The 22,971-nt window shown below is 29.8% G+C and overlaps 2 protein-coding genes and 1 long non-coding RNA gene across 3 annotated transcripts; 1 reads left to right on the forward strand and 2 right to left on the reverse strand.

Annotated features, from left to right (window-relative positions):
* Window positions 1-874: 874 nt before the first annotated feature.
* LOC105786558 (E3 ubiquitin-protein ligase APD2) lies at window positions 875-4,670 on the reverse strand. Its single transcript, XM_012613055.2, has 11 exons — window positions 4,558-4,670; window positions 4,168-4,469; window positions 3,972-4,078; window positions 3,735-3,860; window positions 3,556-3,649; window positions 3,357-3,431; window positions 3,200-3,282; window positions 2,298-2,444; window positions 2,002-2,074; window positions 1,567-1,915; window positions 875-1,393 (listed from the first exon to the last, which is right to left on the reverse strand). The coding sequence occupies exons 2-11, from the start codon at window positions 4,466-4,468 to the stop codon at window positions 1,318-1,320; spliced, it is 1,431 nt and encodes a 476-aa protein (XP_012468509.1). The 5' UTR covers window position 4,469; window positions 4,558-4,670; the 3' UTR covers window positions 875-1,317.
* Window positions 4,671-13,827: 9,157 nt separating this feature from the next.
* LOC128032517 (uncharacterized) lies at window positions 13,828-16,382 on the reverse strand. The gene is made up of 2 exons (XR_008188809.1): window positions 16,179-16,382; window positions 13,828-14,185 (listed from the first exon to the last, which is right to left on the reverse strand). It is a non-coding gene; the product is annotated as an uncharacterized LOC128032517 (long non-coding RNA).
* Window positions 16,383-18,005: 1,623 nt separating this feature from the next.
* LOC105786559 (vacuolar cation/proton exchanger 3) lies at window positions 18,006-22,325 on the forward strand. Its single transcript, XM_012613057.2, has 12 exons — window positions 18,006-18,413; window positions 18,517-18,584; window positions 18,700-18,728; window positions 18,953-19,149; window positions 19,231-19,443; window positions 20,130-20,261; window positions 20,713-20,829; window positions 20,917-20,970; window positions 21,168-21,284; window positions 21,649-21,739; window positions 21,829-21,893; window positions 22,016-22,325. The coding sequence occupies exons 1-11, from the start codon at window positions 18,147-18,149 to the stop codon at window positions 21,888-21,890; spliced, it is 1,347 nt and encodes a 448-aa protein (XP_012468511.1). The 5' UTR covers window positions 18,006-18,146; the 3' UTR covers window positions 21,891-21,893; window positions 22,016-22,325.
* Window positions 22,326-22,971: the final 646 nt, after the last annotated feature.

The following is a 22,971-nucleotide window of genomic DNA, read 5'->3' on the forward strand; positions in this document are numbered from 1 at the left end:
ATAATTAATTTCAATTTTTTTAAAATTTTATAATTAATTTAATTAAGAAACCTTAAACCCTTATTTATTTAATTTTTTCCTTAAAACCCTAAAATCTAAAAACTCAAAAACCTTAAAACCCTAACTCTAATTGCAAAAAACCCTAAATCCTAAAAAAACGGGGAAGTGTTTCCTCAAGGAAGCACTTTGTCCACGTGGACACAAAGCACTCCCTCAAGGAAGCGTTTTCTGTCCACGTGGACAAAGCGCTTCCTTGAGGAAGCGTTTTTTGTCCACGTGGACAAAGTACTTCCTTAAATAAGCATTTTCCTGCTTTAGTCCCTGACAACGCGTTGACGTGGACGCGTTTTTGGGGGAAATGGTCCATTTCAGTAATTAATTCAGAACCTGGCTCATTTCGATAATTTTAAAAATAAAGGAGCTTTTATTGGTTATTTGCCCCCGTTTCCCATTGCTCCATGCTATTGTGTTCTATTAATAATGAAATGTTTTATTTTTAATAGTTACATCACACTCATGTATGCATAAAAAACCGGTTTTAGTTAAAATGGTAAAGTAGGATAAAAATACTATGGAGATTTTAGATTAAAAATTGAATTGTATTTTGTTTGTTCTCCTCAAAAAAATAGATATATTAGTCTAAACTAGTCCTTGTACGTTAGTACGAGGTTCGCATGTCATTATCTAATTATTCCACCAGTCACGCTAATTTTTACAAAAATACCAAATTGTTCTTTGATCTAATATATAAGAACTAAGTTTCTCATTTTTTTAGGTAGAAGAGGCAAAATGCAATCTAATTTATTGTACAGATCTTTATAGTACTTTTACCAGTAAAGTAGAAATGTTAAAACTTAAATTCAAATCCATCATCTGATAAATAATATTATTTACTTTGTAAATAAAGTTATTTTAATTCTTATTCAACTGAGTTGGTACCGGTTGACTGATAACATCAACTCAATTAAGAGCTTAATACATTACAACACAGATTTTCAAAAGATAAACTAAAAATAATGAAGAAAATAATTACTTTTTAGTTGGTTTGTTTGTAAAGTGATGACTGAATTGTTGAATCCAAAGAAAATCTACTTTTATGAAGGATACAAAAGCCACTATGGGAAAACAAAATGCATGGCTCATTGGTTCGATGGATACAATGCTTCAAGAACAATGACGGGTTGGTGTAACATCGTTTAGAACGATGATAGATAAGAGTCTCACCTTGAAAACTGTGTTGATAAAGATAACCCAGTCAGACAGTGTATCATTCACTCGATTAAGGGATTCATCAGCATAAACTGCTGTTCCCCCTGATTATACCGTGAAAATCTTCCTCACTTTTTTCATACTCCGACGGCAAATGGGGCAAGTTCCATCAGCCTCTGCTATTCTGCAAAACGTTTATTACAATACTTGTCAACTAAGAAAATCTTGCATTGATTCAACAAAAAGAAAAGTTTTTGATAGTAAGCTAAATTTCGGAATCATGGCAGGTAACAATCAGCAGGTCACTGTAAGCGCAGGGTTAATCCTGTAAAAAAGAGGTGAGGATGCATAGTTTACCTTGTTCCACATGCAAAGCAAGCCACACAGTGCCCACATGGAAGGAAGAAGCAGTCCCTTGGAGCATCGAAGCAAATTGCACAAAGTCTCCGGGTATTGCTACTGTTTTCACCGTCTCCTATTGATGTGCCTTCAAGAGAAACCGCTAGAAAATCTTCAAGATCTGCCTCATCACTTGAAACGGAATCATAAGATGATCCTCGACTTGATAAATCATCGGCTTTGCGTGAAAGCAGAGGGGCTCTTGCAGAAGCAAGCTCCCCATTACGAAGACGTGCTTCATCTTCACGAGTATATTGGAACTTGTTTAAGAAGTTAAAGGCAACCAACATGATTCCAGTCATTCCACCTTTCAGAAGAAAAAATAGAATTTCAAAATTCTAAGATGATATACTTGTAAAGGTCGTAATGAGAGCAATCAAGAAAGCACTTTACCAATGCCAACAATATATGTAATCCATCTTGGTCCATACGACAATCTAAAAGACCAGTCGTGTGCAGATCTACGCTGGAGCAACCAAAGAAAGAGAGAAAACCGAATGTAAAGTCTTTGTAAAGAAAACATTCGGTAATGAAGGAAGATTCACAATATATATAGCCTCTGCTATGAAGACGCATTAATCCATGATTCAAATAACATGGAAATGGCTATGTAACAGCCTTCAAAACCACATAATCTTGAAAGACATTGAAAGAAAGATTTTATGTTTAAAAGAAAGTAAGAGATTTACCTGTTCTGGACCAGGAGATGTCAAGACTACAGAATTTCCCTCAGGAAACAAGATATTCAAGCTACACACTCCATTAGCGAAGGTACACTTGTAGTAAGCTTCAGTTGTATTGTAAATATAAGCCTTGAATGTGAAGTTTAATTGCACCTGTTCAATGTAAAACTCAACACAATTGTCACATGAAAAAAGAAGTAACCAAAGAACGGAAGGAAGACCGGGAAATTGTAGCTATAGAAAGAAATGGTTCAGTGAAATCTGATAGAATGGCAGGCATTCTTGTCACCTAAAGCACCTACTAGAACTTGAGATATCATCAATCATATGTATATAGCTACCACTCAAATCTAACTTGGCAGGTTAAGGGCTTCTTAGAACTAATATTTTGAGGTCATACACAGAGATAATTTTTAAAGGGATCCATGGGAATTCAGTTTTTCCCACTTTGTTCATCTCATATTCATATAAACTTTTAACATAACAAATTGAGACAATCGACATTAATGTTTTGATGTTTCAAGGTCCTTTTTATTTAAGAACGCACTCCATTGATTACTTTAATCATACAGATAGTAGTCTTGCAGACTAGTTGCAGAATAAACACCAACATCCCAAAGTTTTATTTGAAATAGCTTAACCTATGACATTTCCCACCACAGTTACAACTTACAAGGTAGCATTGCTTTAATGATTAAAGTAGCCCGCCCCTGTCTTAGTAAGTTAATAATATTCATCAATAATATCAAATCCATTCAAACAAACTAAAAGGGACACACAACATGAAGTATTTCTATTTCTAAAGTTGGTAAAAGAGGTAGTTAAGATTTCAACATCTCAAGTATTTAAGCAGCACTAAAGAACCAAATCAGCAAACCAAGATAAACAAGTCAAATTTTCAACACTACCTTAATGTCCTCTGTGTTCATATTACCAAGTGCAATATAATAACTTGAAGATCTATATATATCCTGCTGAATCATACCACTCCCTGCCAAAACTACACAGTCAGTAGAAAACCATTTTTATGGTAAGAACATTCATGCTTTACCACTTCCATCTCACCATGAACAATGTTCCAAGATAAAGTGGTGTTAGGGTATGTTGGATCCTCAAGCCATCGAGCAAGGCCTTCACTCCCTGCAATGTGACCAAATAACTTGAACCATTAAATTCCCAAGATTCTATTACTTAATTCACAACATTCCTAGAACAAGCTTTATGGAAACAGTTCCCAGAAAAGTTATTACTGTTATATGATTACCTTCAGCAATTATAAGAAAAACAGAGGAGCTAACTGAGTTCACATTATATGAAATATTAACTTGAGATCCCCTGTTCAGATAACGAATCCACTCCTGGTCATCATAAAAAAATTAGAGCTTAGAAACATAATCAGAACCAAACTATTCAAGCTAAAAACAAAACAAAAATCAAAGTTACCATGTGAGAATCGGCTTGAATAGTGGGGGTGTAAGTTTCAGACCAGGTAGTAACTTCATCAAGAGATGGAGATTTATATAATCCATAGAGGTTGAGTCCTGGCTTAGTACCATCTTTCTCCTCCACCTAACAAAAACCGAAATAAGCTATAACCCCCAAAAAACAACCCCTCCCTCTACAGAAAAGCATAAATTGAACCAAAAGTTCATAAAAAAAAGAACGTAAAAGGCAAATCACCGTCACACTCTGAACAAAAAGAGGATTTGGTTGAATAAGAAGAGAACAATTTGGACCAAGTTGTAGATTCATTGGCCCGTAAACTCCCAGAATCAAAGTCATCGAAACTGTTCCAATCCATCCAAAAAAATCAACGTCAAAATAAAAAAAAAACTTTTCTTAATTACCATAAAAAAAGAAGAAGATTCATACGAACCGAAAAACCAAAAAGTGAAAACAACAATGATGCAAGACCACGTGTCATCTCTAATCACCGATGATGAATTATCATTAAAAGCAGGTGAGTTATCTCTGTAAGAAAGAAAGCCACCAATGTGGTGATTCTCAAGCTCAGGACTATGAAATTGGAAATGATGCTGTGGCGGGTAGTCCTGGTCTCGGTCCTCCTCTTCCTCTCGAACCTGTGAAGAAGACGCCGCTGCCGCGCCTGAATCCTCCCTGTAAGACGAAGACGAAGCACCGGAGGTGGAGGGTTGACTCCAATTTGGCTCATCCATTCTAGATGGAAGAAATTTTTAAAAAAAAAATTGGTAGTTAATAATTTAGAGAAAAATAACGCTAGGGATTTAAGAAATGTTATTATTACCTTGAAAATTGGGGGAAGGAGATTCCATGGAGAAGAGTGTGACTGAAAGTCACCAATCAGTCTTTTGCTTAGACCGGTTGTTGTTGGAAGCTGGTTCCGGTATCAGTTATTATATGCTATGGTAGTTATTACAATTATTTTTACTACATTTTACGAAAATTGCATTTAACTCCCTCAATTTTATGACAAAAGTTACCATTACAATCAATATTGCCCAAATTTTTAGCTTGTTTACGGTTTTTTAAGTACAATCATAAAGTATCTGGGAAGTCCCAGGGGCTGGATTGAAGTAGTCCTTCTATTATTAAACAAATCAATTTAGTCCTTCTAATAAAAAGAATAAAAAATTTAAATTGTAAGCACTTTTTCTTTTACAATTCAATTCCAAATAATAATTTTTATACACAAAATCATAAAAAACTTTAAAAATATTAACTCTATTAAATAATAAATTATATTTTTAAAATAGTAAATATTAACTCTATTCCAATTTGGTCTTATGTACTTTTTTTAATAGTATGATGACTAAATCGATCCGTTTAATAATAGAAGGACTAATTTGATCAGATCTCTATAATAAAGGGACCTATCAAATATCTCCACCATAATAAATATAATAGAAATCACAAAAAGTATATGTTCGGTTGATAATAACCAAAATCAACTGAATACAAAATATAACTAATTGAGAATTGAAATACATGTTTAAATCTAGACCAGAACAAAGTCGGACATAACTCACATACGCAGCGATTTAGACCCAAAGTAACCTAATAGAAAAGCTACATATGGCATTTGCGTATGACATTGGTCTTACTTTAATTCCTAATACTAATGTTTTCAACAATGGAAGTACCATAGAGGTCTTTATAATAAGAGTTTGATTGCATTTTACCATATCTACTGAAAAATGGACAAATTAGTCCCTGTGCGTTAGATAAAAAAGTAAATAGGTCATTCTATTAAAAATTCCAATCATTTCTATTATTAAAAATCGATCCCTATACGTTTAGCATGCCACGTGTAAATGTTTGATTATTTCATCAATCATGCTAGTTTTAACAGTAAAAATGGATAGAATTTTTAATAGAAATGACCAGTTTGCTCTTTGATTTAACGTACAGTAACTAATTTACTCATTTTTTATGTAAAAAGAGAAAAATATAATTTAAGTATTAATATAAGGATCTCGATGATAATTTTACCTATTTTCAACTTGATATACCTGCTTCATTGAAAGAAGTCTCCGTAGGACCACACCCATCACAATATCTTATAAGATGAAAAGCCTCACTAATGTATGGTGCACTTAACATTCGGAGTTTTTTAGTATTTATTTATTTTTTGATATAATGTTTAAAATTATTCATAGTCTCTTTTTAAATAGGAGGATAATACACTTCAACGCAATTAAATCTACGTCCTTTTTCACTGATAATAATATTAATACTAACTGAATTAAAACTCAATCGACGACTCTAATGTTAGTAGTTGAACTTTCCTATAGGCTTAACATTAAATATTATAAGCACTAATATTTATTTTTGTCACTTTAAAATATTCTATTAAGCCCAATCCAACTTGGGCAGCTTCCATTCCACTCGAATTAGGTTGAGATTAGATTTAAATTTTTTAATTTTGGGTAACAGTTTAAAAAATATTATTATTTATAATTTTAAATAAAATATATTTTTTTCTATTTTAATAACAAAACAGAGCATTTGGGAAACATTTTGTCTCTGATTCTCAACATTATAGTTATATAATTTTGTGTTTTCTGTCAAAATAGTTATTATAATTAATGGCAGTTTGCTTTATCATTAATTGCTTAGTGAAGAACTGAAATTAATTTAGTTGAGATGATTAATAAAATAGTTGTCTAATTGTGTTTTCACATTTGTTAGAGAATTAGATTAGATAAATTGGTTTAAATTAGAATCTGGTTTAATCGATTGAATCGATAAAATATCAGTTGAAAACCCGTTTAAATTGATAAAAATCTATTAAACTCAAGTTCATACAGTATCATTTGTTGTGTTATATGATTATCAAGCGAATATTTTTTATTTTAAAATGTCTAATTAATGAATTTAACGAACAAAATTTTAATGGTGAAAATAATTTATCATGAATTTTTAAATTGAAAAAGTGGAGAAATTAATTTTATAAATAAAAGTAGATGGACTAAATTTTAAATCTATAAAGAGTATAAGGACTTGAAGCATATTTTTATCTATTTAAATTTTTGTTATAATTTATATCCACTACTGTTTATTTTTATGATCTTTAAAAAATATTTTATATTTAATCAATTGAATCGAAAAAAAAACCAATCTGTTTAATCATTGATCTGGTTTTATAACAAAAAATTATTAGTTTCGTGTTTTAATCTATTCTCAATTAACTGTAATAAGACTCTTGGCTTTTGAAAAAATAATACACATATATATTAAATAAGATAGAGGAGTACGCTAAAAAAAATGCATACTAACTTTTTTTTAATTTATATCAAAAGTTTTTTAGTAATCATGAGTCGAGTTGGGTTTTGACTAGGTTGATGCAAAATTTTACAGTCGATTTCTAGGCTTAGCTTAAAAAATGGGCCTAAAATTCTGCTCAAATTTGGACCAGATTAAAACTGCTAAACTCAAGCACAACTCGCTTGTATTATTTTTATATAAAAACAAATTTTAAAAAATAATACATCAAATACAGTAAAATCATTAAAATAAATGTTTCTCAACAAATCGAAAATACATTAAAAAAATTTTATACTTAAATAACATTAAGATAATTGCAACTTCGCAAGCAAATGCTTCTAAAATAATAGCAAAATTAACAATAAAATAAAAATTATATAATATCCAAACAATAACAACAAATTAGTAGTAATAAAACAACAAAATGGTAGCAAAATAACAACAAAAAAGAATATTTAGACTGTTTTGGGCCGAGCCTAAGTCAAAAATCCTATTCGATGCTTGACCCATTTAAAAAATGGGTTTTATTTTTTGTCCGAGTCCACTTTTCAAGTCTATATTTTTATCCAAACTCTTCATTTCTTCGAATAAACTTGGACGAATAACCTGATGATCAAGTTTATTATCAATCAACCACTTAGGCACATTTGCTTTGTTAAATAATACTTTTTGTTTTATGGCAAAAAAAAAAAAGTGTACCAAAGTTTCTACAGTTTTTCCTTTTTGGCAGACCACAAAAATTGGCATGTTTGAAATTTTTAAAATTTTAATTTAGTACAAATAAAATTATACTTTAATTCTTTTTAAAAATATAAAATTTAATTTAATTTTTAAAATTATAAAATATAGACTATTAAAACAATGAAATTATATTTTACTATTATAAAATTATAATTTAATTTTGTCTCTTAAAAAGAGTTATATTGGTTGTTTAATAGCATTGGGTTAGCTCATGTCCATATAAGCCCTAAGGCCTTTTACATTACACATGTGTCACTTCCTTTTTCTTCCTTTTATGGGCCATTATAATATTTAAATTTCAATTCTAATCCTTCTATTATAATTTGAGATATAATTTTATATTTTAATTTTGATATAATTTAATTTTTATTTTAATAATGAAGTTAATGAATTTAAATAATTATTATCCTCAATTACTTCGATTAAAATATAGTTAAATTTTTCTTAAAAATACACATTCGATTTATCATGTCAATATATATTTTTGTGTAAAAAGTGTATTTTACCTAAATTTTAGCAATAAATTAATTCAATTGGTAGTATTTAAACACTCCCATGAATTTTAATAAAGAGAAGGAAAATTTTTTACTTATTTTGAAGAGGTCTTATTTTTTTACCAGAGTTTTTACTCATATCCTATTTTTAAGTTTAGTTTTGTACTAATTATTCTTTATTTTGTATCCAACTATTATAATACATGTAACAGCCCGAATTTGAGGCTAGTCGGAATAGTGGTTTCGAGACCACAAATTCGACGAGAAAAAAATTTATTTTCATTATATTTTTATGGTCTACGATTTCACAAAATGATTTTGTGAAAATTTCGTTCGAAAATTTTAACGTTTGGGCACTCAATTTAGTCAAAAGAACTAAATTGTAAAAAGTGCAAAAATTGAGTTCTATATGTTAGAGGTGTCAAATTGTTATGAAATTTTAAATTGGAGATCTTTATATGGTAATTAGACCATTGGTTAAGTTGGTGGACAAAAATGGGTATGGTTAGGCATGTTTCCAAAGTTTTTCATTAAGGGCATTTTGGTCATTTAGTTATTAAAATAAATTTAAAACAAAATTAAAAGCCAATTTTTATCTATCTTCAACCCGTAGGCCGAAAATTGCATGGAGAAACCATGGCTAGGGTTTTTCAAGCTTCCAAGCTCGATTGTAAGTTCGTTCTATCCCCGTTTTTAATGATTTTTACGTTTTTAAAATCCTCGTAACAAGATTTACCAATTTTTACCATTGTTTTGAACTAGGGTTTGTGCTTAAAAATTTACCCATAAATGATATGCATGTATTTTGATGTTTTATGGAAGAATATGAATGTTTGGAGTGTGATAAACGATTTGTACTAAGTAATTTTCGATGAAAATGCCTAAAATGATTAATTTGTAAAAGTTATAAAATATGTCACAAGTGTGTGAATAAGTGAGTATTGTGGACTGCTATAGTTATGAAAATGGTTCAGTTAGGCCTAAAATGCAAGGAAATTAATAAAAATTATTTTACGAGCCTAGGGGCAAAATCATAATTTTGTGAAACTTTAGGGGCAAAAACATAATTTTTCCAAAGTATGATTTTTGGACTGGAATGAATAGTGTGAAGGTTATATAAGTTAAATGTATTGTTATAAATCAAGAAAGACGAGAAATTGAAATTGATCGATAAAAAAAGTGAGAAAAAGTGAAAAATTCCCGAATGAACCTTTGGAATAAAAAGGGATACGAATGATGTGAACAAAATGATCACATGTGTGGCACGGATTGTGTGTAGGCCACTATGTAAAAGTGAAAGTGATGGTCACATGTGTAGTACTATGTGCAGGCTACTACGTGTACCGGAATGATAGGTCGCATGTGTAGTACTATGTGCAGGCTACTACATGTATCGGAAGGTAATGGTCACATGTGTAGTACTATGTGTAGGCTATTATGTGAACTAAACATCATTGATTAGTAAGGTGGTTGCTATGTGCTGATTCCACCGGACATCATTGATTAATAAGGTGATTGCTATGTGCTGAATCCACCGAGTATCTGTTATTATTTCGAAGTGTTCATCGGGAAATTGACTAAGTGTAATTGAATAATGTATATTGGATTGAGAAATTGAATTGAATCGTGAACATGAGAATCGTGAATTAAATGAAATGGAAGTGAAGTATTGAATTGCATGAGTATGTATTGGGCCTCAGAAGCCCTATTTGTTACAAATATAGTATTTTGAAGTTATAACGTGAAGATTTATAAAAGCATGTTAAAAATTTGAAGAGTTTAAATTTGAATGAAATTTTATAACTCAGTTCAACATGTTTATAAGTGTGTGTGTTCTGGTAATGCCTCATACCTTATTCCGGCGTCGAATACGGGTAAGGGGTGTTTCAATGTGACATCGCTAGATTCGGTCATAACGTTTAGACCAGATTTAGGGTGTTACATTTAGTGGTATCAGAGCTACGATTTAGTCGGTTCTCGGACCGAACGTAGCATATGTGAGTCTAGCTATACATGCCATCTTATGACTCGTGATGGTGTGATATCTCCGGGCTTTAACGAAATTGTTTTGTTAAGACAGTGATGATTTTCAACCGAGCTATTTTCGATAATGCTAAAAATGATATTGACAAAAATGAAATATGCTCACGTTATGTTGGAATTTGGAAAGGTAAGAATAAAAATTCGTGATATGTATGTGTTCATGTATGAAAAGGGATGATCATAAGTTGAAAAAAAAAACAAGAAAAAAACGAAATGAAAGTTTATGTTGTGATAAGCTCATCCAAGTATGTTGGTGATTATATGATGCTATGTGCTCAACATATTTGATTAAGTGAATATGGTAAGCGAATTTACTTAAATAAATGGAATGTGTGTTTATGTACATTTACTTGAATAAGTGAAATCAATACGTTCATATGATAGAATCTTATATTTAATTGTTAAATTAGAGGTAGTATGATGTTTTGTTTTATGTATTTATTATTGAACCATGAATATTATAATAGTATGAAAACTGAATTAGAAGATTAAATTGGGTAGAACGCAGGAATGAGTACTTTCGTTCAGTGATATGTGATGAATTGACGAAAAAGACCATGGTTGGACCATGACAACATGTGATATGTGATTTCCGTATAAGACCATATCCGGGATATGACATCGGTGTGATATGTGCTACTGTGTAAGACCATAGCTGGGCTATGGCATCAATATGTAAATATGTGTAAGACCATAGTTGGACCATGGCATAGAGAAAAAGAAGTACTCAATTCTATAAGATGTTCTCTAATTGAATAATGAATATAGGTGTGGAATTGAATTGAATATCGACTTAGAAATGGAAAAGTGAATTTTGAATTGAATTGTGATCGAAAGTGAAAAAGTAAAATTATGAAAGAGTACATTTAGCAATAAAACAGTTTAGACAACAACAATTGTGTGACTTTGAAAAATCACCAAAAATGGTGGAGATTGAATTAGAGGTTGAATAATAAATGAAATTGAAGATGAATGAGTCTATTTTCACATAAAAGAAATAAAGAAAACAAAAGAGTCATATATTTTTAGATATTTGAAGTTTAGTTAGACAGAGTCAGAATGACTTTGGAATCCACTGTTCTGACTTTGGAAAATTTTCAAAAATTGTAAAAAATAATTATGTGATAAAGTTTATATGTTTAGAATCCTCAGTGAATCTATTTTCAAGAGAAATAAACTAAAACAATATCCAAATTCTGTACAATGAGATAATTAATTTTTAGTGAAGAGAGATCAGAACTGTCAAGCAGTGAAACAGGGGAAACTTTAAAGAATAAACTGTACTATTTGGCTAAACCAAAAAATTTGAAAATTTTATGGTAAGAAGATATGTGAATCTAGTTTCGGGGAAAATAAAAGGTTCTTAATTTGGAGTTCTGTAGCTCCGAGTAAAAATAATTTAGTGACTCTGACTCGAATAGATAGCTTTGAATATACATGTGAGTGAATAGTGAAATTGTAGTTAATGTTGTTTAAGTGTGTTATACACATTAAGGATGTGGAATGGAGAGGAGGAGGAGGAGGAAAATTGGAAGAACATATGAATGATTTGTGTATAATTGGCCATATGCTCGATTATAATCGATAAACGATTGAAAAGAAATTATGTTTATAATTGTGCATTATTAGTTATAGTTAAAGTTCATGTGAGAAAATAAAGTTTCCTAGTATGTGTATATGGTATACTTGGTATATGATTTGATATGTAGCAATGTCAGAAATGGTTTATGAATTAACTCATGTTGATAAGTTTGATACATAAATAAATGTGGTGCTTATCCATGCTTATAATGCTTATACTATATGTTTATTTGGCTAGTATGTTTGGTGTGTATGCTTAGGCTTTGGCCAAGTTGTGGCTGGATTACGCCACATTAAATTTATAAAATTATGCATTGAGATGGTAAATGTCTAGATGGAAATATGCTTGTGATCATAAAAGGGTGGTAAGATTTAAAGTTTGTAATCTTTATTAAAATGGTTTATCATGTGGTTAGTCTTCAAAAAGACTAACTTGCGACTATGGTTGAGTGTAATGTTTATATCTTGTGTGATATGCATAGGAAACGGGAGTGGAAAGGAAATGAAATACTAGTTTCATGCTTGAAGTTTAAAATGATGCAAAAAGGGGACGTTAAGTTAAACGATAAATATGTATTAGTATTGAACTTAATGAAATTGAATTGTACGTGGATTAAATGGAAATTGCAAATTATATGATTTGAATTAAATGAATTATTGTGGTATTGAAATATATATTGGATTGAGAAATTGAATTGAATCGTGAACATGAGAATCGTGAATTAAATGAAATGGAAATGAAGTATTGAATTGCATGAGTATGTATTGGGTCTCAAAAGCCCTATTTGTTACACATATAGTATTTTGAAGTTATAACGTGAAGATTTATAAAAGCACGTTAAAAATTTGAAGAGTTTAAATTTGAATGAAATTTTATAACTCGGTTTAACATGTTTATAAGTGTAAGTGTTCTGGTAATGCCTCGTACCTTATTCTGGCGTCGAATACGGGTAAGGGGTGTTACAATGTGACATCGCTAGGTTCGGTCATAACATTTAAACCGGATTTGGGGTGTTACAATACATACATAATAAATAAGTTTTTTCTTCATGCTATTACATTAGTAACCAAACGATGCATGAAAATCCTAAATTTAAACATAGTAGTAGGACGATAACCATAAATCGAGTTAAAACAATCTATACCTAACATAATCATATGTAATTTGATTTAATAAAAAAATTATATCTTTTTAAAAAATTCGGTTGTGTTAACAATTAGACTTAAATTTTTTAAATTCAAGAAGTAAAGGAACTAAATTCACACACAAATACCACCTCGTTCAAGCAATGAAGGAGAATAAAAAGAAGTTCGATCTCACCCTAAAGATTCGTCAAACACTTGTCTCTTGTATGTTCAACACTGACCAAACACCAAATCACATCAAACTCACTTAGGGGATCTCTTAGCAAGAAATAAGTCTTTCAGTCAGAGATGAAGAAAAAAAAAGCAAGTAGTGATCTTGACCTCAAAATGGTAGATTTGTCATTTAACTCCTTAATTTTTTATGAAAATTTTGAGAACCACCATCTCAGAAATGATGTGGACATCAAAGGATGATAAACATTTCACAATAATATAACTAGAAAATTTTTTTATAGGCTCTCCTTATATGTACTTAAATTCATTCCAAAAAGACAAAATTGTTGATAACATATTCCCAAAATAGAAGTTCTTTGTTTGTTTGAGTTGTTGTTATTAGAGATTTTGATGTATCAGATTGGATCGGCTTGAGGCAAAATTTTAGGTTTATTTCTCGACCCAAAATAGTTTTAAAATTTTACGCATACTCGATCCAGATAAAAATATTAAAATATGAGTCTGGTCTGGCTCGATTGTATTATTATTTTATATAAAAATAAATTTAAAAATATAATACTTCAAAAACACTAAAAACATTAAAATAAATATTTCCTAACAAATTGGTAATAAATTAAAAAAAAAGCTTAAATAACACTAAGATATGTGCAACTTAACAAGCAAATGTCTCTAAAATAGTAACAAAACTAATAATAAGACAAGAGTTATACAATATACAAATAATAACAACAAAATAATAGTAATAAAATAACAAAATAACAACAAAATAATGGCAAAACAACTTTGCAAATTCTAGCCGAGCCGAGCCTGGACAAAAAAACTTACCCAAGGCTCGTTTAGAAAATGAATCTAATTTTTTTATCTAAACCTATTTTTTGGAACTATATATATTTTTACAGAAACCCTCTTATTTTCCGGAAAGACTATCTCACCTGACCCATGATGTTATCCATTTTTGAGAAGATAACCCTGTAAAAATATGGATGAGTTCAAAAGCAATTGAAAAACTATATGAATATTTCTTTTTGCCCTTTTCAAAAGCTACAGAGGAAAGTTCCTGGAAACTGTCATTTTGTTACTTGAATTAATATATACACATATATTTGAAAATATATATTTCATATTTTTATGTGAAATACTTAAAAAATAAAAAATTAATTTACATTTAAAATATTATCACTAATAATTCCCAAAAATAGGACTACATGATATTAATATCTTATTGTTGATATACGGAATCAATGGAGGTCAAAATGGAGAGAATGGTATTCTGGTCCATAAAATAGAGAAAAAACCCCTCAAATGAAGTGTCTAAAGTTACTTAAATATGAATATTTCGGGTCAAATCCCGAATCGAAAATTTATATATATTTTTATTGTATAACACTGATGAAGTACTAAAATCTTGCCAAAAGATTTTTCCTTTTTAGTGTGTGTGAATTGTCATCAACCAGCTGATGCCCCATGATTTGCATCAAGAATCTACAGTTTAAGATGTGATAGAGGAAATTTCCTGGAAGCTAACATTGTCTCTACGACATTCTCGTGGGGGTTGGCAAATAACTCTAAAAATAATTTAGAAAATTAGAATATGCACATAGAGTTAATATTTGACGTCACATAATTAAAAATAAAATTTAATAAATTTAATTTTAAAATTATTTTTGTGATGTATCATTATCTAATTCATTGATGATACATAAAATCATACACCGTCAATCCATCAAATATAAATTAAAAGGTTTTATTGCAATAATAGAAGGGATTGATATCAATAATAAGGGGCTATTATAGCAAATGGACATAGACATGGACCTGCATAATGCTAACAACCATTGGCAAATATTGATGAAAACAACATTTTCAAATTTATTGATGAATTTCTATACTAACATAGGAATAATATTACAACCCGAGACACGATTCAAGAAAGCTTAAATCTATGTAATTTCGACCTTTAATAAAGAGTGTCACCCACATGGGATAACAGGCTAATTGCCTGTGATTAGTTATTTTGTCATAAAGGACCCTGGGCAATCAAAGTTGTAGGACCAGCAATATGGCTACCAACTGGCCTAATTGCAGCAGTAGCCAAAGTTAAAATTTTTTTAGAGGTCGAAATTAAATTGTATATTTTATTATATCTTTATAATTTTTAAAAAGTTTGGGTCAGTTTAGGAATGCTTTTTAAAAGTGTTACAAGTTGTTTTTTAAGAGAAAAAGTATTTTTTTTAGAAACTGAAAATTTTAGTTTCTTCCCAAAAGTGATTTCGAGAAGTATTCCTAAATTAGGTCTAAATCAAAATTTTATCACCTTTCAGAGATTAAAATACAATTTTACCATTACTAATTTAAAAGTTTATAAATTATAAAGAGACTAAATTGAAAATTTACCATTTTAGGGGGTTCGAGCCCTGCCAACCCCTCCTCCGCTACTAAATGGCCTACTAATGAACAATGTCCAAACAACTAAAGACTCATTATAACTCTAATCTGCTTTATAACCGAAGAGAGAGAGTAAGTAGGGATTTTGACTCTTCTAAAATGAAAAAGATTATAAAATTTAAATAAATAAATAGTAAAATTATAATTTATTTAATTTAATCATTTTAAAAAATATAAAAAATAATAAAATTATATTTTGTATTATAAATATATATATAACTCAATATCTTCTAAAAAATATATATAACTTTTCTTCTCCAAATTCACGTTCTCCTATAAAAAAAAAACTTTAACCCAAATAATTATGGATAAAATGCTGAAATTAAATTAGAGTTGAAATTTTCGTGCAGAATGACAGGTGAATGTTACTAACAACATACCAAGTACCAACCTACCATCCCAGCCGACCAAACTTTATTCTAATTTTGAAAATAAATAATAAAAAGAAACCCTAAATGATTAGCATATATAAAATTTAATAATATTGTAGAACAAATAATTGTATGTATTTTTTTACCTTTGCTTTTGGAAAGAGTCGACGCCATTGAAATATATCTCCAACCCTAAAACCTTCTTCACAGACCATTCTTTAGAGCAAAGCATTTACCAGCTTGTGCTTGAAAAAACTTCATGGAGTACATCGAAAACACACACAAATATATAGGACTACGAAAGACTTGTTCTTCACAGTTCTTTTAAGTGGAACCTTCTTCCCACCTTCATAATTTGACTTTTGGTTGAATTGAAAGATTAATTAGTTTTGGTGTTTTCCATGTTTAATGCGACGCTTGTGAAGTACATAAAATTTATCGTATCTGCAAATCGCGTATTTAGAATATAGATAAATAAATTGTGGGTATTTAATAAAATGTATAAAATATATTAAAATAAAATTTTGATTAGTTGATTGAGTCTTAGCTCGATTGGCTTGTGTATTGTTGCTCAATGCAGGAGACGTGGGTTCGAGTGCGTTGAATCGTATTATCTTTTTATTTATGGTGTCAATATATATATACACGTGTCTAAATTATCTTCCATTTTCAGAATTATAACCTATACTCCCATAATTGTATGTAGTAAAATCGGAGTGGGAAAATACAATTATTCCATTTTTGATAGATAGGTGTTAAATTTTTGGGATAAATATAAAACTATACATAAATTTTGATTTTGTGCAATTTCATACTTAAAATTTTGATTTGATTTAGTTTTCACAAATCACTAACAACATTATCGAATTAACACCATTTTAGATTGATATATTGTATACACAAACAATTATATTAATCCAATATAAAAATAAATGTACGTATTTATTTCTTTAAATATGTACGATTGAATAAAAATCAAAATTTAATTTATGTATACAAATGAATCACAATTCAAGTTCCATGCATATAATCGCACCAAATTCCTCTTTATTTTTCATAATTATATTACTCATTTATAATTTTGATTCATATTTTATAGTTATCATATTATTAAATATTCTAGTTAAATTTTGTATGGTCAAGATCAATTCAGAGTGAACATTAATATCAATGAGTTAACAATGTTTATGATCAATTTATTTTAATTTTATAATTGATATAATTTTTATATTTTAATTGTAATATAAAAATATTCAAAATAAAAATTTTATTTAACATTGAATACATGAAATATTTTAATAAAAATTATATTTATATAATTAAGTAACAAAGTAAGATTTTGTCAAATTACGATATTTCAAAATAAGGTTGTAGATCATATGACCAAAATAATTAAGTTGTGTTTTTTTTTTTGGCCATATGATCCACAACCGTATTTCGAGATTTTGTCACCTTCTTCTTCCCACCCTTTTACAGTTTAGTGTTTTTTTTTCATGTCATGAATATGCAAACCAAAATCCAAACAACTTTATTCTCTAATCTCTGATATTGACCACTAGATTGACTTACATTTATGGTATGTTCTTCTACTCATCGATGAGTATTGATCTACTATACGGATCATCAAATTGTCACTTGGAAATCACTAACCAAATTTTAAAAAAAGAAAAAATCTTAACAACCCAGTGACTTAAATGAAAACTTTCAAAATAATTCAATAATCATTTTGTAACTTTTTGAAGTTAAGTGATTAAAACGTAAACTTACTAATAGTTTAGTGATTTTAAGTATAATTTACCCATAATAAAAACAATAATAAAATAGAGAATTATTATTATCCTGTCCAGGTGGTTCCCAACTGATTTCTTATATGAAGCTTCCTCGAAGTTTCATTTTATGTAACTCCCAATATTTTTATAATACTAAATAAACAAGCATATATACATATATATACATATAATCTTATTGCTCGAACTCATCCCTATATATTTTTCATTCGGTTATTTTTGTCGCCATCTTCACTATTCTTCCTTCTTTTTCTTTCATTCGGTTGTTTTTTGTCATCATCTTCACTACTCTTCTTCTTCTTCTTCTTCTTTTTAACGTAAAAAGAAATGGCTTCTTCGAGAGAACCATGGTTACTGGAAAATGGAAACTTGAAGGGTTTAAGTAAGGAAATTCGCCATGGGAGGACTGCACATAACATGTCATCTTCTTCGTTACGTAAAAAGTCGCATTTGACCCTGGTTTCTAAGGTTCCATGTAGGAAACTTAGACAATTCTTGGCTAATCTACAGGAGGTCATTTTAGGGACTAAACTCTCTGTTCTTTTCCCTGCTATTCCTTTGGCCATTGTTGCTGATTGCTATGGTTTCGCAAGGGTGAGCTTTTTCTTCCCTTTCTTTTTCTTTCTTTTTTATAGTTTTAGTACCTTTGTTTTGTTGAAGTTTGAGATTTAATCCCTCTACTTTGTTGTTAAAACAGCCCTGGGTTTTTGCATTGAGTTTACTTGGACTCACTCCACTGGCTGAACGAGTTAGCTTTCTCACTGAGTAAGGCAGATTTTATTTATTTATGCTGATAATTCTTATTTCTTTTTCTTTTTTAAATTTTTACATATTTTTACTTGAAGTTGACAAATATACATTCTCTTTATGTGACTTGCAGGCAAATTGCTTATTACACTGGTCCAACAGGTAAATTATTTTATTTCAAGTTGATTATTTTATTTTTAGTTCGAATTTAAATTATTTTAAACTTCAATTATTTTTATACTTTAATCTTCCTAAAATATATATATTTAATTAATTCAAAAATCATGAAATTATAAATTAATACCTAATAAATTTATTTCGTAATCTAAATTATAATTAAATTCCCGCATATGCTAAAAAGATTTTTGGATTTGTCCCTGGTGCAGTGGGAGGGCTGTTGAATGCAACCTGTGGCAATGCTACTGAGCTGATCATAGCAATATTTGCATTAAGCCAACGTAAAATAGACGTGGTTAAGTATTCCCTATTGGGTTCAGTCCTTTCAAACCTGCTTTTGGTTCTTGGGACTTCTCTCTTTTGTGGCGGCATTGCCAACCTCAGGCTGGAACAGAAATTTGATAGAGTAAGCAACCGCTTGTCAAATTCCATATTGGTAAAATTTTAGTTTTTGTCCCTTTTGTTGACACAGTGTTGAATTTGACAGAGACAAGCCGATGTGAACTCTCTCCTTCTATTGCTTGCATTATTGTGCCATTCGCTGCCGATGTTGTTTCGAATGAGTGGGGCATCCGACGCCGTCACGGTCGACCCGATACTGCAGTTGTCGAGAGCCAGCAGCATTGTGATGTTGATTGCCTATCTTTCCTACTTGGTTTTCCAACTATTCACACACCGGCAATTGTTCGAAGCTCATGAGGTAAATTCAATAGCATCTTAAATTGGAGTTAGATTGTGTTTTGCCTCATTTACTAAAAAATGGGTAAATTAATTCTTATACATTAATTCAAAGAGTAAATTGGTCTTTTTTGTTAAAAATTTTATTTATTTGTACTATTAAAAATTGGTGTGGCATAGAATAACCGGACAGTGATCGGTGGCGTGCCATGTGTACATCATATTAACGTGCAAGTATCGATTTTTAACAATAGAAATAGATTAAAATTTTAACAAAATGACCAATTTAGTTTTTAATTTAACATACAGAGATTAATTTATCTTTTTTTAGTAAAGAGAGCAAAATATAATTTGACTGACTTTAATATAAGGACCTCCATATTATTTTTACCGTTGGTGGTGAGATATATACCAAAGACGAAGCCAACGGGGGAGGGAGTGTCTTGTCCCCATGGTTAAATGGGAAAATTTTATCACTAGTCCCTATCAAGTATTGATCATTCATTTGTAAGTCATTCAATCATTTAAATAAATGAAAATTTTATAAATTTGATTTTTGGCCCTCTTAAAATCAATTATATAATCTAAGTCTTTTTAGAATAAAATTTTTAGCTTCAACCCCATAAAATTTTAGAATTTTATCTTGATCTCCTAAACAAAAATTTTGGCTTTGTTCCTGTATAAGCTGATGCAAGCCTACTGTATCAGGAATCGGACAATGACGAAAATGGAGGAGGAGAAGAAGAACCAGTAATTGGATTTTGGAGTGGATTTATTTGGCTTGTTGGAATGACTGCCGTCATCTCTTTGCTCTCTGAATATGTTGTGCAAACAATTGAGGTAAATCATTTTACATCATTTTTAGTGTTCAATGTTAATTAGATAAGAGTATGGCTAGGATAGTAAAACTCGAGTCGTTAAAAGTAGATAGGGTAAATGTCTAAAAGAATAATGCACTTCAATGCAGTTGAACCCACATCTTCCTACATAATAACAATGTCTATACCAATTGAACTAAGACTTAATAGATCACTCAAGTAATTTTTAATATGTATATATAACACTATTATTTAAGAAAACTTTACTCAGCATTAATTTTCATACCTTCCTATTGGTTATGGACCCTTTAGAGTATAAAATATTAATTGCTTCATATATTGAGGGCCACAAATGATACCAACTTGTTAACCGTATGCATGAAATAGCGGTCCAATTAGTTTGGTTATATTTAATGAAATTTTGATTATTTTAATGCAAAATTAACTGAACTATATGATAAAATTAAATTCAGGATGCTTCAGATTCTTGGGGAATATCTGTTAGCTTCATCAGCATTATTTTGCTACCTATTGTTGGAAATGCAGCTGAACATGCAGGAGCTATCATTTTTGCTTTCAAAAACAAGCTGGTCAGCATGATTAAATACCCTCTCTTTTTTTCTTTTATCAATTACAATATGTTGACAAAATTTTATGGCACTGAAATTTAATTGCAGGATATTTCTTTAGGTGTGGCATTAGGATCTGCAACTCAGATTTCCATGTTTGTGGTAAGCCATCATATAGTATTTTAGAATGGTGAATGTAATTGATAGGACTATTAAATGCATTATATTATTAAAAAAACAGATTAACATTTACTGTTATTTTTTATACAATGAATATTAACTACGCCATGTTAGACTTGTTTAATTTTTTTTAATTAATAATATAAGAACTACATTGATCCGTGTTAATGTGGTTTCAGGTCCCACTTTGTGTTATTACGGCTTGGATTATGGGTATTAAGATGGATCTTAATTTCAATCTCCTCGAAACCGGCTCTCTTGCCCTATCAATCATCGTCGTGGCCTTCGCGTTACAAGTAATTAACACTTACTCATACATATGGATCAAATTCTAGTTTTGATATCTATATTATATTTAAATTTGAATTTTAGTCTTTATACTTTAATTAGTTAATTCTAATACTTACACAATTGGCTATTTTGGTTAGAATATTGACTAGAAATACCCATTTCGATTTTTCATGCCGAAATGGATTTATTTTGTGTTAGAAAATATAATCGCTATAAAATTAGTGAACTAAATTATGATATAGTGAAATATAATGACTAAATTTCAAATTTAAGCATAAAAAAGCCATATATACCGTGCATAGATTCAATTCTTGTTGAATTATGGATTAAATTGAGCTTAAAAATCTTGCATTATTGAACTTTTTGTAGGACGGCACTTCTCACTACATGAAAGGACTGGTTCTTCTATTGCTCTACATAGTTATTGGAGCTTGCTTTTTTGTATCCAAAACACCACTAAGTAAGGATTAAAGTATTAATTAATTCCCATTTCTTCTAATTACTATATATAATATTATATTTTATATATTTTCCCATTTTTCATCTCAGACCAATTAAGCACCATAAACTCAGGAACTAAAGCAGCCATCGATACAATCTTCAGAGCTTGAAAAGTAAGTGTTTCTTTTAAAACAGCTTACATACATATATACATATATATATGTTGACTCGATAATATTATGAAATGGTACGTATAATATTAACTGAGAGTATAAATTACTGATGAATAATGCAGGGTTTGGACGTGTTGGGGACAAAGATTTCCATGCATTTTGTTATTCTTTTGCTATGTTGTGCGTGGCACTGTCGGAAAGCTGACAAATGAAGGTTGATATATACCATTGAAGCTTGACGAAGACAGGCTATATATGAGTACACAGTGTACTGTTTTGTCTGTGTATAGATCTATCTCAGTGTTTTGTTTTGTTGTTTAAAGGGGGTTTCAGTTGAGGTTTGGTTCTAAATTATGACCTTAAATAGTAGCAAAATGAGCTATATTGCAATGCAAGTTTGATAAATGAAATTCTTGTTTTTTATTTTTTTAATTTCTTTTTGAGAAATTACCTTCTGATTCTAGTTTTTTTTTTTTTGGAAAAGTAAATATAATTCAAATGTAAATTATAAAAATAATCTCGTCTGAGAAGATTTTCAATTAATCGTAAATCAGTTCTTTTATCTAGTACAGTCTTAATAATTTTATCCTCCCGAGAAATATGCTGAGGATTTTAGCGTCTTAAAAATTCCAATAGTTTATGAATTTTTCTGACCAAAATGGAACTGGGAACCCCGAGTAATACATCCTGAATGGTATTAACTGCTTTAAGACTGTCAGTTTGAATTAGAACTTTCTCAAAATCCTATTTCTATTTTTTTTTTGAAAAGTTACAATTGTTTCGGTATGATTAATTATTATAAAGATTGGACAGCTAATTAATAAAACTAAATTTGTAAGAAAAACCCATATATTTTCAAAAATTGATACTCGAATTCAAGATTTTAAAGTTTTTATTATTGACTTTTAGCTTAAATAACTTTTTAAAGTTATTACGACAGTTTTAATACAACTAATTATTTGAAATGTGAAATTGAATTAGTAACTAGAAAAAAAATTTACATATTAGTATGAGTACTGTTATCAATGTATGAAGATGTGGTTCAAGTGCTCTGAAACGCATTATCCTTCTATTTATG

Source organism: Gossypium raimondii, chromosome 1, assembly GCF_025698545.1.
Source record: "Gossypium raimondii isolate GPD5lz chromosome 1, ASM2569854v1, whole genome shotgun sequence".
NCBI lineage: Eukaryota > Viridiplantae > Streptophyta > Magnoliopsida > Malvales > Malvaceae > Gossypium > Gossypium raimondii.